This window comes from Cicer arietinum, chromosome 6 (assembly GCF_000331145.2).
Source record: "Cicer arietinum cultivar CDC Frontier isolate Library 1 chromosome 6, Cicar.CDCFrontier_v2.0, whole genome shotgun sequence".
Lineage (NCBI taxonomy): Eukaryota > Viridiplantae > Streptophyta > Magnoliopsida > Fabales > Fabaceae > Cicer > Cicer arietinum.
This window is the reverse complement of record NC_021165.2, coordinates 2,843,196-2,856,513: the sequence shown is the minus strand read 5'-3', so window position 1 is coordinate 2,856,513 and position 13,318 is coordinate 2,843,196. Positions and strand designations below refer to the sequence as shown.

The 13,318-nt window shown below is 31.9% G+C and overlaps 2 protein-coding genes across 2 annotated transcripts; both read right to left on the bottom strand.

Annotated features, from left to right (window-relative positions):
• Window positions 1-4,309: 4,309 nt before the first annotated feature.
• Window positions 4,310-8,257, bottom strand: LOC101513814 (putative N(6)-adenosine-methyltransferase MT-A70-like). The gene is made up of 7 exons (XM_004503353.4): window positions 6,959-8,257; window positions 6,738-6,836; window positions 6,468-6,551; window positions 6,019-6,365; window positions 5,655-5,871; window positions 5,181-5,260; window positions 4,310-4,875 (listed from the first exon to the last, which is right to left on the bottom strand). Exons 1-7 carry the CDS (start codon window positions 8,108-8,110, stop codon window positions 4,605-4,607), a joined length of 2,250 nt encoding a protein of 749 aa, XP_004503410.1. The 5' UTR covers window positions 8,111-8,257; the 3' UTR covers window positions 4,310-4,604.
• A 1,786-nt stretch (window positions 8,258-10,043) lies between these two features.
• On the bottom strand, window positions 10,044-10,721 carry LOC101513508 (uncharacterized). The gene has a single exon (XM_004503351.4). The coding sequence runs from the start codon at window positions 10,719-10,721 to the stop codon at window positions 10,044-10,046; it is 678 nt and encodes a 225-aa protein (XP_004503408.1).
• Between the last annotated feature and the right edge of the window lie 2,597 nt (window positions 10,722-13,318).

The following is a 13,318-nucleotide window of genomic DNA, read 5'->3' as shown; positions in this document are numbered from 1 at the left end:
TTTTTTTTTTTTGCCAAAATACTTTTGACATCATTTTTAAACTTTTTGATGGATAGGTGTGTTTTCGTTTTCTAATCGCTTTTCACCTATGCAATCGCCATCTTTGATTCTTGATAAGCTTTGATGAAAATTCTTGTTGTGTGGCATATTCAAGAATGAAAAGGCAGGGAAAACGGTGGTCCCTTCTTGGTCCTTTTGTCGTGTTTGGTCATGAAGTTTTTTATCTTTCCCCTACTGACAAGGATGGTTGTGTTTATGGTTGTTACGCAACTAAGAATCAATTTATCCAAATTTGAAAAGAAGTTGATACTCTATTTGATCTGTGAAAACAATGTTATTTTTTTTAAATGCCTGCTCACTTTATTATAACAATGATTTTGACATTTTTATTGTTTTAAAAATGTAATTAGTTGTGCACTTTAAAAGTCTTTTATTTCTGATTTAATAAATAAAATTAACACATTTAATAATTTTAAAAAAATAAAAATAATTCAAGTCGTTAAAATATGGTTATGTTTTATTCTAAAGATATGAGTTAATTTTCTTATGTTTTATTTTGAAAGAAGTGTCTTTATTTTTGCTGTAAGAGTATCCTCAACACAACTCTATCTCCTTCAAAAATTTAATTTGATTATTTCTATCAGCCTATCAGGCATAGTGTGATGTTGCAATCGTTTTCAACCCCATTAAACCCCATAGCCGCACAAACCGTAATTTATTTCAGTTGAGATTATTGGGCTTTGAGATTGGGCTTTGAACCCATCCGAACCTGCCGCTTGTCCACCCTTAACTACATACATATTTCAAAGACAGACCAAATATTGGAAAGATAGCATTTGTACCCCGCAATACTCCCCGTTTAAATTTTTTTTAGTTGAAATATCCAAAATATCCTTATCAAATCAGTAAAAATCCAAATAAGTAAAAATCAAAACAATTATACCTCCACAATTTGATATTTCCGGAAAAGTAAGTTTTTGAAAAATCCGGTACCTATTTTCAATACCGGAAATTCAAATTTCCGGATGACATTCAAATTCAAGAGTCTGACACTTCTTGCAAACGTTCCTTGAATAATGCAGCATATAAATCAGGTTTTGACTTAATCTCTGTATACAACTGTCGACGCACAATGCTCTAGTATTCTTCACCATGACTAAGTAAAGCAGCAATAGCATGATATCCACAATTTCCATCTGTTTTAACATTAACTAAGTCTTCAATATATGGATGAATTAAAGGAGGAAACTCGTCGAAATATTTTCTAACTTGGCTCGTCATAGGTGCTTGCTGAGATAGTTGTTTGGATGCTTGCTGGGAGACTTGTTTGGATGTTTGATGGGAGACTTGTTTAGATACTTGCTGGGAGACTTGAGTATCAACATGCTCAAAGTATGAAGGGTCGCGATATTCATCAAATCCCTTCGGCTTATTGTCTTTTTCCTGTTAACACCACCTTTTGTTTTGATCTTATCCAGTGGTGCACACATTGATGTTGTCTCCGGATATGCTATTTCACGCAAGTTGCTCTTTAATGTTCGCCTTCCAGCAACATTAAGTGTTTTCCATGTTTTCCAAATTATATTCATCTCCGATGTAATGTCCAACTCTGAATCATTTTCCAACTTTTCTTCCTCTTGATCACTATTCATGGTTAGTTTCGTCCAATGTATATGAACAGCATCTAATGGGATTGGAACATCTTCTAGCTTGTATCGTGCCAACTCACATGCACAAGGTAATCCATGAGTGTTTCTAAGTATACAACAACACACACCTTTGTCGTTACCGACATAGCTGACTCTCTTGTATTCATGAACAATATCAGCTAAGGCTTTCTTGGATACAACTCAAGTCAATTTCTTATAGAATAGATTGTTGTGTATATGCTCTTTGCGACCCTTACTTATCTCAAATGAACCTTTTATCTTAATAATTTGAAACTTCAACATGTCATTCATACCATTCCATGCCTTACAAAAATCTCCTTTACTGTGTTCCAAAAATTTCTTCAATGACCAATGAGCAGACTCAACCCTAATATTTAAACAAAAAAAATATTTGACATTATTTTAATAAAAATTATATCATGCATGTTTAATCCTATATAAGCATAAATATAATACAAAATGTGAAGTTTTAATGACATACCTATTAGTCGTAGTATTTCCTAGATGCAATACTCGATTGGTCCATGCTTCAACAAATCTTTCCTTATGAGGATTCAACCATGTGTCTCTGACGTAGTCAAAGAAAATAATATTATCGACACATGTTTGCTCAAACATTTGCAAAAGTTTATCGTACTCCTTCTCTTCAGAACAGTAAACAATTTTCTTCCACAACTCAAGAATGGGTTCTTGCTTATCTTTCTGTAATATATATTGTTCGCATTTGGCTCCAACATTTTTGTTAATATGAAAGTGACAAAGTAAATTTGTTAAAAAGATGGAAATACAACTTCAATTGCATTCATTAAAGCAAGTTCTCTGTCAGTCACGATTACCTGAGAAAATGAGGTGTTTGAAACAAACAACTCTTTTAACTTCTCCAATGCCCAACAAAAGTTGTCTTGACGTTCAGAATCCATATAAGCAAATGCAACATTAAATGTCAACCTAGTTGAAGTTACACAAACAATTTCAAACAATGGTAACCTATACTTGTTGGTTTTGTAGGTGTTATCCATGATCAATACAAGAGGGAACATGTTCAACAAAGTTATGAAATTGGGGTGCGTCCAAAACATATCCCTCACAACGTTCAAGTCTCCATGAGTCCTACTCCAACAAGTATACTTCTCAGCTTCAAGTAACTTCAACAAATGTTGCATATCAATTCTAGGTCCTTTCAAATTCTTCCTATACGTACTTCGTCGCTTGTAAATTTGATAGATATAAGTCACATTCTCCGTATCTCGATCTCTCAAAGATGACAAGATGTGTCTCGGTGCAACGTGATATTTTGTCAGCTCGTCAACATGTTTCTTATCTTCTTCTTTTAAGCGCCCCATAAATGCATTATTCTCAAAAGTAGCTATTAACTCATGGTTGTGAAGTCCACACATTAAACTAATAATCCATCCTTCAACATTTTTCAATGGTCTCGATCTAAGTTTAAACGGACATCTACACCTTTTAGTTGAAGTACATGTGTTATTTTTATTTGACTTATATTTTTCACCTCTATCACAACCAAGAATTAATTTTGACTTCCTTCCTCTCTTTCTGGTCTCTACGTCAGATCGAGTAATGATAACTGCTACTCGATTTTGTCGGCCAACCTCTCTTTCCCACGATATGACAACTTTTCGTGACTCAAAAATTTGATCAGTTGTGAATGCATCAGTTAAATCTATAAATATTGGTTGTGTCTTTTTCATCCCTATTTCAAAATAAAAATTTAACAAAAACATTAAAAAAAATTAACAACTACTGGATGTTTGAAATTTCCAGGTCAGAATATTAACTACCGGAAATTTCAAAAAACTGAAATTTCCGATGAAGGAATATAACTACCGGATTTTTCAAAATTTTGAAATTTCCGGTATTGTAATTGTAACTACCGAAAATTTCAATGAGCAAATTTTCGGTATTTTAATTTTAACTACCGAAAATTTCAATGAGCAAATTTCCAGTATTACAAATACCTACCAAAAATTTAATTACGAAAAATTACCTACCGGAAATTTAGTTGAGGAGGTGAGATTTTGAAGTAATTTTTTTTTACCACTCACGTGAATGAAATTTTTAAAGATAATATTGGGTTTTGAACTAATTGGGGGTAGAAGTTCAATTGAGGGGTACAAAAGCTAACTATTTTCCCACAATATGATCCATTAAGTGTTTACGATCCAATCATTGGGCCTAATTTACGCTCTTACCATTTCTAGAACTGTTAGAAATAAAGAGACATTCAGAAATATTGTTAAAACAAGTTGGGAGAATTAAGAGCAGTTATGCCCTGGTTTAGTTTCTTTTTTCTGTATTTTCCAGAATTATTGCTCACCAAATTCCAGCAATAACAAACAGATTTCTTCCATTAAAATTCTGGGTAGAACTGATGTCTCGTCATCATGATTATCAAATAAATAATCGAATCGCAAATCAAAATAACATCTTTCTGAATTGTCAATCGAACCTTGTTATAAATCCTAAAATTCATCATCATTAAAGATTCCTACAACAGAATTTGAATCATGCAGTTCATGACCAAGCTGTGATTCATCAAAATGAATCAAGATTACAAATAATCACATGAATTGAGATCACAAATACTCACAGAAGTTTTGTTTCATTGCTACATGCGATACTAGTAACCATGCTAAACATTAAAAATATATAGCTATCAAGTACAATTTGAATACCACTTTTACATAAACCCCTCAGAACTAAGTACAACAAAATTAAATTTACATTAGCATCTTGACATAATATCGTTTTTTCATTAGCATCCTCACAAAACTAATCTTTCCATAAAAAGAAAAGAAAAGTGAGAAAGAGCACGAACTACAAACAGTACAAAGGTCAAAATACTATCTTTTTCCTATAAGATTTATAAAGAAATTTCCTCTACCAAAATCATAAGATTGAATCTGTGGAAACTTAGTTAGTGTCCACATCAACTGCCATTGGCTTCTCCTCTGAAGCATAGGCAGTTGCTGGAGCTGCTGCAGGCTCAGCAGAGGCCTTTGATTCTGCACCGGAAAATGGACTCCTTGTTTGAGCAGTAACACTAGAGTCTACCTCCATAGCAGAAGCTCTGGGAGGTGATGCTGGCTGCACCTCGACATCTGGATAAGCTGCTTTAAACCTTGCTCGTAGCCCTTCATCAACTAACCTTACACCACTCAATTGATTTCCAAGAGACATCCACCTGATGGAACAATGGAAAATATAAGCACTCAATTTTGAATACCAGAAATAAATAGCTTAAGATTTCTATGGATAAATTTCTTGGCCCCTAAACCTACAACTGCAACCAGATTAGGTTCTTAAGTCCAAGAAATCATAAGCATGTGACTAGAAATCAATTAATCGATATAGAACATGTGAACTTCACTTACATAGCATCAAAACTAATTTCAAACGCAGACAATACTCGACCCCAATCATACTATTTTATGAACAGCAGAAAAGAATAACTCTAAAATATACTAGTCATGAAAACTGAAAACCTACCCTGCGTGAGTATTATGCATGCGAGCAAACAACTCCAGCTTTCTTGTTCTTGGACTTATCCTCTCCAACAAAGGATACATCTGTAGGAATAAATTTTGACAACTTATAAATCGTTAAGCGAGTGAAAGATTTAAATGCAAATACTCCAATGGTAGAATAACATTATTACCAGGCTTAATTAAACTATTTACAAGATGGAGCATGTAACCTTATCAATCACGAATGTGGAGAGGAAAAGTAGCAGAATACCATGTCAATGTTTTAGTAAGTTCTTTTTGTCTTGGTTGAGCTTATTATAATGTAAAACCATTTATTTCGATAAAGATGAGACTTGATTATAGAGAACATGACAACCTTGACAACAGAAAATTATAGATAAAACAACAATGACTACATTGACCACCTTTTTTTAAGTCTGTTAAAGCATTGAGGGGCATAATTAACTATCAAAACTTGGTTGAATATCATACAAACCTCATCTGGCTTGCGGCTTGTTTCTCGGACTTCAGCAACAATCACATCGGTATCAATGTTCCTGTTTACTTCAGGATTACCCTTAATTCCAACAAGACAATGTTCCTTGCTGTGATTGAGCCAATGGCCGGTACGTCCAGTTCTAATTATTCGCTGAAGTTGATTTGTTTTCACCCAAATGATCTCCTCGACACGTTTATATCCCCAAAGTTCTAAGCTGCAGTGAGCAAAATGGAATACATACAAGCAAAATACAGATTATCAGTAAAAAGAAGCCTCAATGCTTTGTTGGTTATGTTCATCAGAAAACATTCTTTTTAATGAAAATGTAAATTAGCATGTGACCCAACAGAAGTGCAAATACCATTCACGTCCAAGTTCCATCGCACGTCCCGTGACCCATAGAAAAATAAGTCCATCAGTTTGCAGAGCAGGGACATTAAGAGTGCGCATTTCATCATCAGCCATTGTTCCATAAGGCAGCTCCATGTGAATGTCCCATGGTGGATCAGCCATTATTACACCAAACTTACCTAATATGTCCATTCTAAAGTTACGTATATCACAGTTGATCCATTGTGGTTCCCCAAGTTCCACTTCAGAACAATATTCTGCACGCTGAGGCTTTAGTAGTTTTGGAGGAGGAGCACCCATCATTGTAGGAGGCACGTCAGGTGTAGGGTCATATTCATAGTGAACGTACTTGCATGTCTATCAAAGGACAAAACAAAAAGAACACAACTCAAATTTATGACAAACAGAACTAAAATGAAAAGAAAATTAAACAATGTATTAGAGGTAAAAAAACCATGCCTTCATGTGTCTGCAAGTATCAAGAAAAGAGCAGTCTCCCAAATTGATGTCAGTATGAAGAGCAATGATTCGTCTAAAATGAACCTGCCATGAAAAGGAATACAAATGCACATCAACAAAAGGCTAAATAAAAATGTCAATACCAATTTTCAAAGTTTGATAAGTTGAAAGTCTCAGTATACCAGTTTAAACTAATAGACAGTGAATGAGTTGGAAATGAAGCCACAGAAACGAAATAACTAGTAGTAAAATATTGGTCTTGTCATTAACCTTATCACATGCTACAAAGGAACCTGATTGGCGTCGACAATCTTCTTTTGTCAGTAAGTCACAGTATTGCCTCACCTGAGAACCCCCTTTAGTTTTGAACTGAAAAATAACACATGTAAACAATCTGAATTAGAACAAATCATACAAAATGCAATTAATAATAACATTTCACATGCAAAATTTCAGTTTATAGCCTATTAAAGTAAGCAGCAAATTTGAACCTTAGCAGCCACAGCAGTTTCCCTCGCAGTTGGTCGATGAATTAAATCCAAAAGCTCCTCACCAGTTTTAGATTTTTGCATCTCCCTAAATGATTTCTTATTCAATAAAGCCACAAGATCCTTCATATCCTCTTCTAATGTTTTTGGTTTCTGTTGCATTACATTAACACTACTACTCCCCGATGCATTTTGCCCCATTGGAAGCCGATGCATCGACGGAATACCTATACCTCTATGCGTTGCCAACATTCCCGTTAATCTTGGTGCTCCTCTTCCTCCACCCGAAAACATTGGTTGTAACCCCGACATATGTGGATCTCCATGTGGCATCCACATATCAGACATTGGCCTCAAAACTGGCCTTCCCATGGCAGTCATAGCGCCATTCACATTTGCATTACTACCAATACCAATTTGTTGCTGATTTTGATTTGAGTTTCCGTCTCCGAAACCCGATTCAAGTTCTTGTTTTTGTTGTGCAGTTTCAGGCAATTCTTTAAGAAGACGTATTCTATCAATATTCAGAACCATAATTCTTGATTTTCCACTGACAACAAACTCCTCCAATTCAACAGCACCATTATCATCCGCCATTGATCTCAAAGCTATTTCAACAGCAAGTATCGCAGCTCCTGAATCACCACCGAGTTCTTGAAGTGCAGCTTTATCTTGTTGCGTAACAGTTTGATCATTTTCCAATTTCCTCAAAACAGTGGAAGAATCAATCGGAGAAAATGGAACTCGACCAAGAAGACAAACAGCAACCATTGATCGAACAATGGATAAGGGACTAATAACTTTCTCTGATTGTGGATTTGTAGTAACAAGAGAGGAATTAGGGTTAGGGTTTTGAGAATTAGTATTATTATTATTAGAAGAAGAAGGGGGTGTAGGAGGTAATTGTTGTTGAGATGATTTGAAATTAGGGAGAGGTGGAGGAGGAGGGAGAGGGGGTGTAGGAGAAAAAGGACGGTGGTTGAAAGAAGAAAGAACTTTGAGAGAAAGATCAAGAGAAGAAACGAGATTGGGAAAAATGGATTGAACAGAAGAAAGCATGTCAATGTGAGATTTGTGTTGAGATTCAATTCGAGCTTCAAGTTGTTGTCTTATATCTTTAATGCTGTTAATATTTTCGTCTGATTGTGTTTCCATGATTCCGACGACTAATTCCGATCGACGGAGTTTTCCGTCGAGTTGAGTTGAGTTGAGTTGAGTTCAGTGGACTCAAATTTCTTGTTGTTTCTGTGTTGGGTTTTCCTTCTTTTAGGGTTTTAATTAATTCTTCTTCTTCTTCTTCTTTTTACTTCTTGAATTTTAATTCATTTTTAAATTTATCTGAAAAATAAAATTTATTTATTTTTGTCGATTATTAATGATGATGGGCCGGCCTCTTCAAAAGTAAATGGATTGGACTTCCCATCTCTTTGCTTTTGAATTTTTAAAAATTTAACCTATACCTTACATTTATATTCATTTCCTTATACTTTATGCAAATTATTTATTTATTTTTCTAAAATTATTTTTTTACTTCACTAAATTCAATTTGAATTCTGAAAAATCAAAGAACAAAAATTCAAAATATAATTGTGTTTCAAAATATTCAAATTTTGTTTATTGAAATACTTTTGCCTGTTTTTCTATATTATTCACATTGTAACAAAAAAAATTGTATATTAATCATAAATCGTAATTTTCATTTTAAATATTTCTCTCCAATTGTCTTCCTTTTCTTTCTAGCCTCTCGTTCATTGGTGGTTTTTTTTATCAATTGTGTTTATTATGCGAAAAGTTTTAAAAAAAATTGTAAGAACATTTTTGATAGAAAAATAGGTTATGCCAAATCTCTTTATTCCCTTTACTTTACTATTAGTATAGATATATAATAATAGTAACAAAATACAGAAATATATAAATTTCTTATAAAATCAAATATTATAGATATTAAATAATAATGTTTCTACTATTTATTGTTTGTATTAATTAATTAATTTATCTTATTTAATCAAATTAAGTATTGTTAATAAAAAAAAACAAAAACAATGCTTAATTGCAGTTTTGGTCCCCTATTTTAGCTGAATCATGAAAGTAGTCCCCCCTATTTTGTTTCTCTCCAATTTTGGTCCAAAACTTGATGCAATTTCATTTTTTTTAAGTTGTACGACACAATTTATGATCATAAATTTTATGTACAATTGTTGCACATGAGATTTTGAGACATGGTGTGACTTAAATAAATGAAAAAAAAAATGAAATTTCATCAAGTTTTAGACCAAAATTCTAGTTAAGGAACCAAAACTAGAAAGAAACAAAATGAAGGGAATACTTTCGCAATTCAGCTAAAACAGGGAGAGCAAAACTGTAATTAAGCCAAAAAAACAATAATTAATGCTATCAAACTTTTTTTTTTCTTTTGTACAGTCACTTACTTATTCACCTCAATTATGACTACTACCGTAATTTCTTCAAATGCTCCTATTAAGTTGGGGGTATGTTTTGGAGGCACCCCAGTTGTTTTAATGTGTGATATGGTATCCAAGGCACAATTAGGAAATCAAAAGGGACATAGTATCCAAGCCTATAAATAGAAAATTGTTCTTTATCTATAAAGTATAAAACTAGAGCTACTAATATAAGTTTCATGGTGCACTACCTATTAACTTGTTTTGAGAGACTCGCCACATGACAACCAATGCTTCTTTTCTGCATTTTTCCAACTTTCTTTTGACTGATTTTGCTATTTGGTTCAAACTCTTTGCCAATGGTGATAAAGGAATTCTTTTTATATTGGTAAAAGGTGATCATTTTACCTTTGTATTTGAAAAGATAAAAATACATGGTTTGTTTTGTGGCCATAATCATAATGATAATATATTACAATGTGGACTGTGACAACTGGAAATAATGGGTCAAAGCTACATTTCACTAGACATTATTATTAATAGTAAAAATTTATTTATCCAAAAATAATAATAATAATCAACTTCATTGACCTTTCTAGTTTGATAAGTATAAACAACAAAGATTTTGACAAACCAGGATTAACCATAATCCATCACATTCTCTATAGTAGTATCATTTGAACAAATCAATATTTATTATTCTTTTTACCCTTTCCAACACCTAAAAATGAACCAAACCCAAATAAACTTACACTTCCTTTAGAAAAGCAAGAAGGATTTGGTATATTCAAAACAGGACTAATCCTAAAACCATTTACATAACTCTTACCTGAACAACACTTTTGCACAGGATACAAATTTAAGACAGAACATGATGATGAATAATATTGTTGTCTATTTGAATTCATTCTCTTTAGATTCGGCGATGAACCGGTCGAATTGCTTCGCGACAAAGGAGGCGAAAAACATGTAAAACTTTTCTTTGTATCATTACAATTGAGACTCTTGCTTCTTTTGAATCCCCAAAAAGAATTAGTTTGAGTATTTGTAATTTCTTGAACTTCTTTGATGATGTTCTCTTTCTTTATTTTAGTAGAACATGGACGAGGTGGAAGTTTTGTATTTTGAGATTTTGTGGTGTTGTTTTTCTTGTCTTGATTTATCTGCATGGGAAGTATTACTCCGTTAGAGAAAAGTTCATCAGCACAAGATGTTTCAAACTCAATGCTTCTGCTAGTGCTGAATTCAAACTCAACATTTGTGTCTCTACAAGAAACATCATGTTTCATTGTTGAAACTTTTTGCTGAGACTCAGAGAGATCATAAGAGAAAGAGAAACGAGGAGAATCTGGTTCGGAACACATAATAGCACAAATACTGACATAGACACAGACTCAAGAGTTAAGAATAAGAAGAAAATCGAAGGTTCAAACGAAGGAATAGTAATACTAATGATACTATTTATATTCAAGTTTTTTGAAGGGGAGACATCTTATGAAAAAATTGGAAATATCAAAGGAGATTTAATGTTGATCATTAAAAAGGAGGTACAAAAGGATTTTTTGTTTATTGTTGTTGGAAAGTACTAGAAACAAATAAAAAACAAAAACAAAAACAAAAACAAACAAAAAAAAAAAGGAAGATGGAATATGACTTGAATAGAGAAAATGGTATCTCTAACAATTTAGAAATTGTAAAAGAGCATGTTCAATTCAAGATTAGATTTGAAGCTATGTTAATGAAAACCATGATCTAATTCTGCGAAAGGAAGAATATGTTGGTCTAATATAAGACTTGTTTTATATAACTTATATATGGACTTTGGGGGTTTTCATCCTAACCACTGATGAAGATTTTTCACCTATTCCACCATATAATTTATGTATAATTTAGATAATTATAATTTTCATTATCAAATAACTATTTAATCTACAATTTATTTTGTCTGTCAGGAATTTTTTTTTTTTATATATTAATAGTGCATAATTATTAAATTCATATTTAAGGTAAAGAAGATCGTTATCTCGTCTCAAATATTAATATAAAAGATAATCATTTACATGATGAAGAGCAAGGTCAAATAAATAAATATTTATATATTGGTTTAGCTACTTTTTGTTTCCTAACTATACCTGAGAATGATAATTGTTGAGTGTTGACTCTTAAGTGAAATTTATTATTTACACCTAATTTTATTATGAAAAAATCTTAGGTGTATTTCGTTGTGTTTTTCATTTGGTTCTTCACATAAATTACAACTTTTGTGATTATAATAAACTTTAAAAAAGTAATAAATTTGATAAAATCATAATTGATTAAGTCAAGAAAGATGTTAAAAGTATATAAAAATTATTTTAAATAAAAAGTGTGTATTAGTATTCGGTGAATGGGTTCAATTTGTAATAACAAGGGAATTAAGGGTTAATGTTTTTCTGTCCTTAGTATTTGTTCATTTTTCTCCATTATATTATCATTTGTAATAGATGCGTAGGAAACTTGTTTTTTTTTTTATAATTTAAATATTATTTTTAGTTTTGAAATAGTATTTTTTGATACACATTGTAATTAGTTTTTTTGGTAGTTACTTTAGAATATCTATTTTTGTTTATTATATTTTTAATTATTGATGATGACTATTATGTTGATTGTTGATTTCCTAGTATTATTAGAAATATTGTGTACCTATTAATTACTATAAAAAAAAAATTATTTGATTTTCCACTTTAAAAAATTATGGTGTGTTGTATCTAATAATTATTTAAAAGTTGTCGATTTTTCGTAAAATTATATCTTCTATTTAACTATTTATCTATAAAAATAAAATAAAAATCTAATTATTGCAGTAGTCATCCTCATTTCCCCACCAATAAACTTCTTAATGGCATCAATAAAAAATATCTGGATGATTAATTGAAGCACTGTCGAATTGGATTCCTTATAGATATTTTTTGTAATTAAAACAAGGTTTATTAATTCAATATCTTAAAAAGTTAGATATCGTATCTTATAATTAAAAAATGAAGCTGATGAAATGAAAGATACCCGCCAATTAAATTTAGTGGGGCAAAAATGGTGCGATCAAAATCAAACCACTTCTCTGTCTCCATTAAATATTTTTATTGCAGTTTAGAAAACTTTAACATGCCGATGAAGTAGCAATCTACGTATAGTAATTTATAAATCACAGGGGTTAGGTGGAGACTAATTCAATATCATGATGTCAACGACCAACTCTCTAAGACTCAAGTTGTTACAAGAAGATGAATTATTTATTTTTATAAATTTTATAATATTTTAAAAACTCTTAATTCTTATGTCGAAAAATGTCTCACTTATTTTACTTTGACACGAAAATTGTGTTATCCATCGTCCATATAACTTGGTCAAATTGATCAATGATATTGACTTTATACTTCTTTATCATGGAGAAAACAAACATATGACTTGTGATGTGGATTAGGCTCATCGAAACCAATTAGAGTGTTAAAACTTTAGAAGGAAAAATATATATGGTGCATAATTTTAACATAGTGGTAATAATTCAGTACATGCTTGAAAATCAAGTCATTCACATCCACCACTATTGTGTTTTTTTTTTACGATAGTGTGTTCATAAATTTGTAGTATTTCTTTATATAATTTGTTTTAATTTTTTATGTCAAAAAATAACCTTTGTGCAAGTTACAAAAGTGAAAAATGTGACTAAATAGTTTTTAAAAAAAATTGTTAAAGATAAAAATGGTAGTAAAATAGGTCACACCAAAACAAAAGAGCCTATTCCAACACTTGGTTGTGACATGTAAATTGTAGTAATAATTAGTTAGGAATTGGAAATATTGAAGCCTTCCTTGTAATGTAAAAGACAAATTGACAAGAACACAAGTTTAAGATTCATGTCTAGCGTGGGAAGCTGGGGTCTCCTTTGAGGAAGGACCCCCCCCCCCTACACATAACTTCTATT

Excerpts from the sequence above, each read along its gene's own strand:
- LOC101513508 (XM_004503351.4), bottom strand. The coding sequence starts at position 10,721 with ATGTGTTCCGAACCAGATTCTCCTCGTTTCTCTTTCTCTTATGATCTC.
- LOC101513814 (XM_004503353.4), bottom strand. The coding sequence starts at position 8,110 with ATGGAAACACAATCAGACGAAAATATTAACAGCATTAAAGATATAAGA. Across the intron at positions 6,837-6,958 it reads AAACTGCTGTGGCTGCTAAG|TTCAAAACTAAAGGGGGTTC; the intron begins GTTCAAATTTGC and ends GTTATTTTTCAG. Across the intron at positions 6,552-6,737 it reads CCTTTGTAGCATGTGATAAG|GTTCATTTTAGACGAATCAT; the intron begins GTTAATGACAAG and ends TTTTCATGGCAG.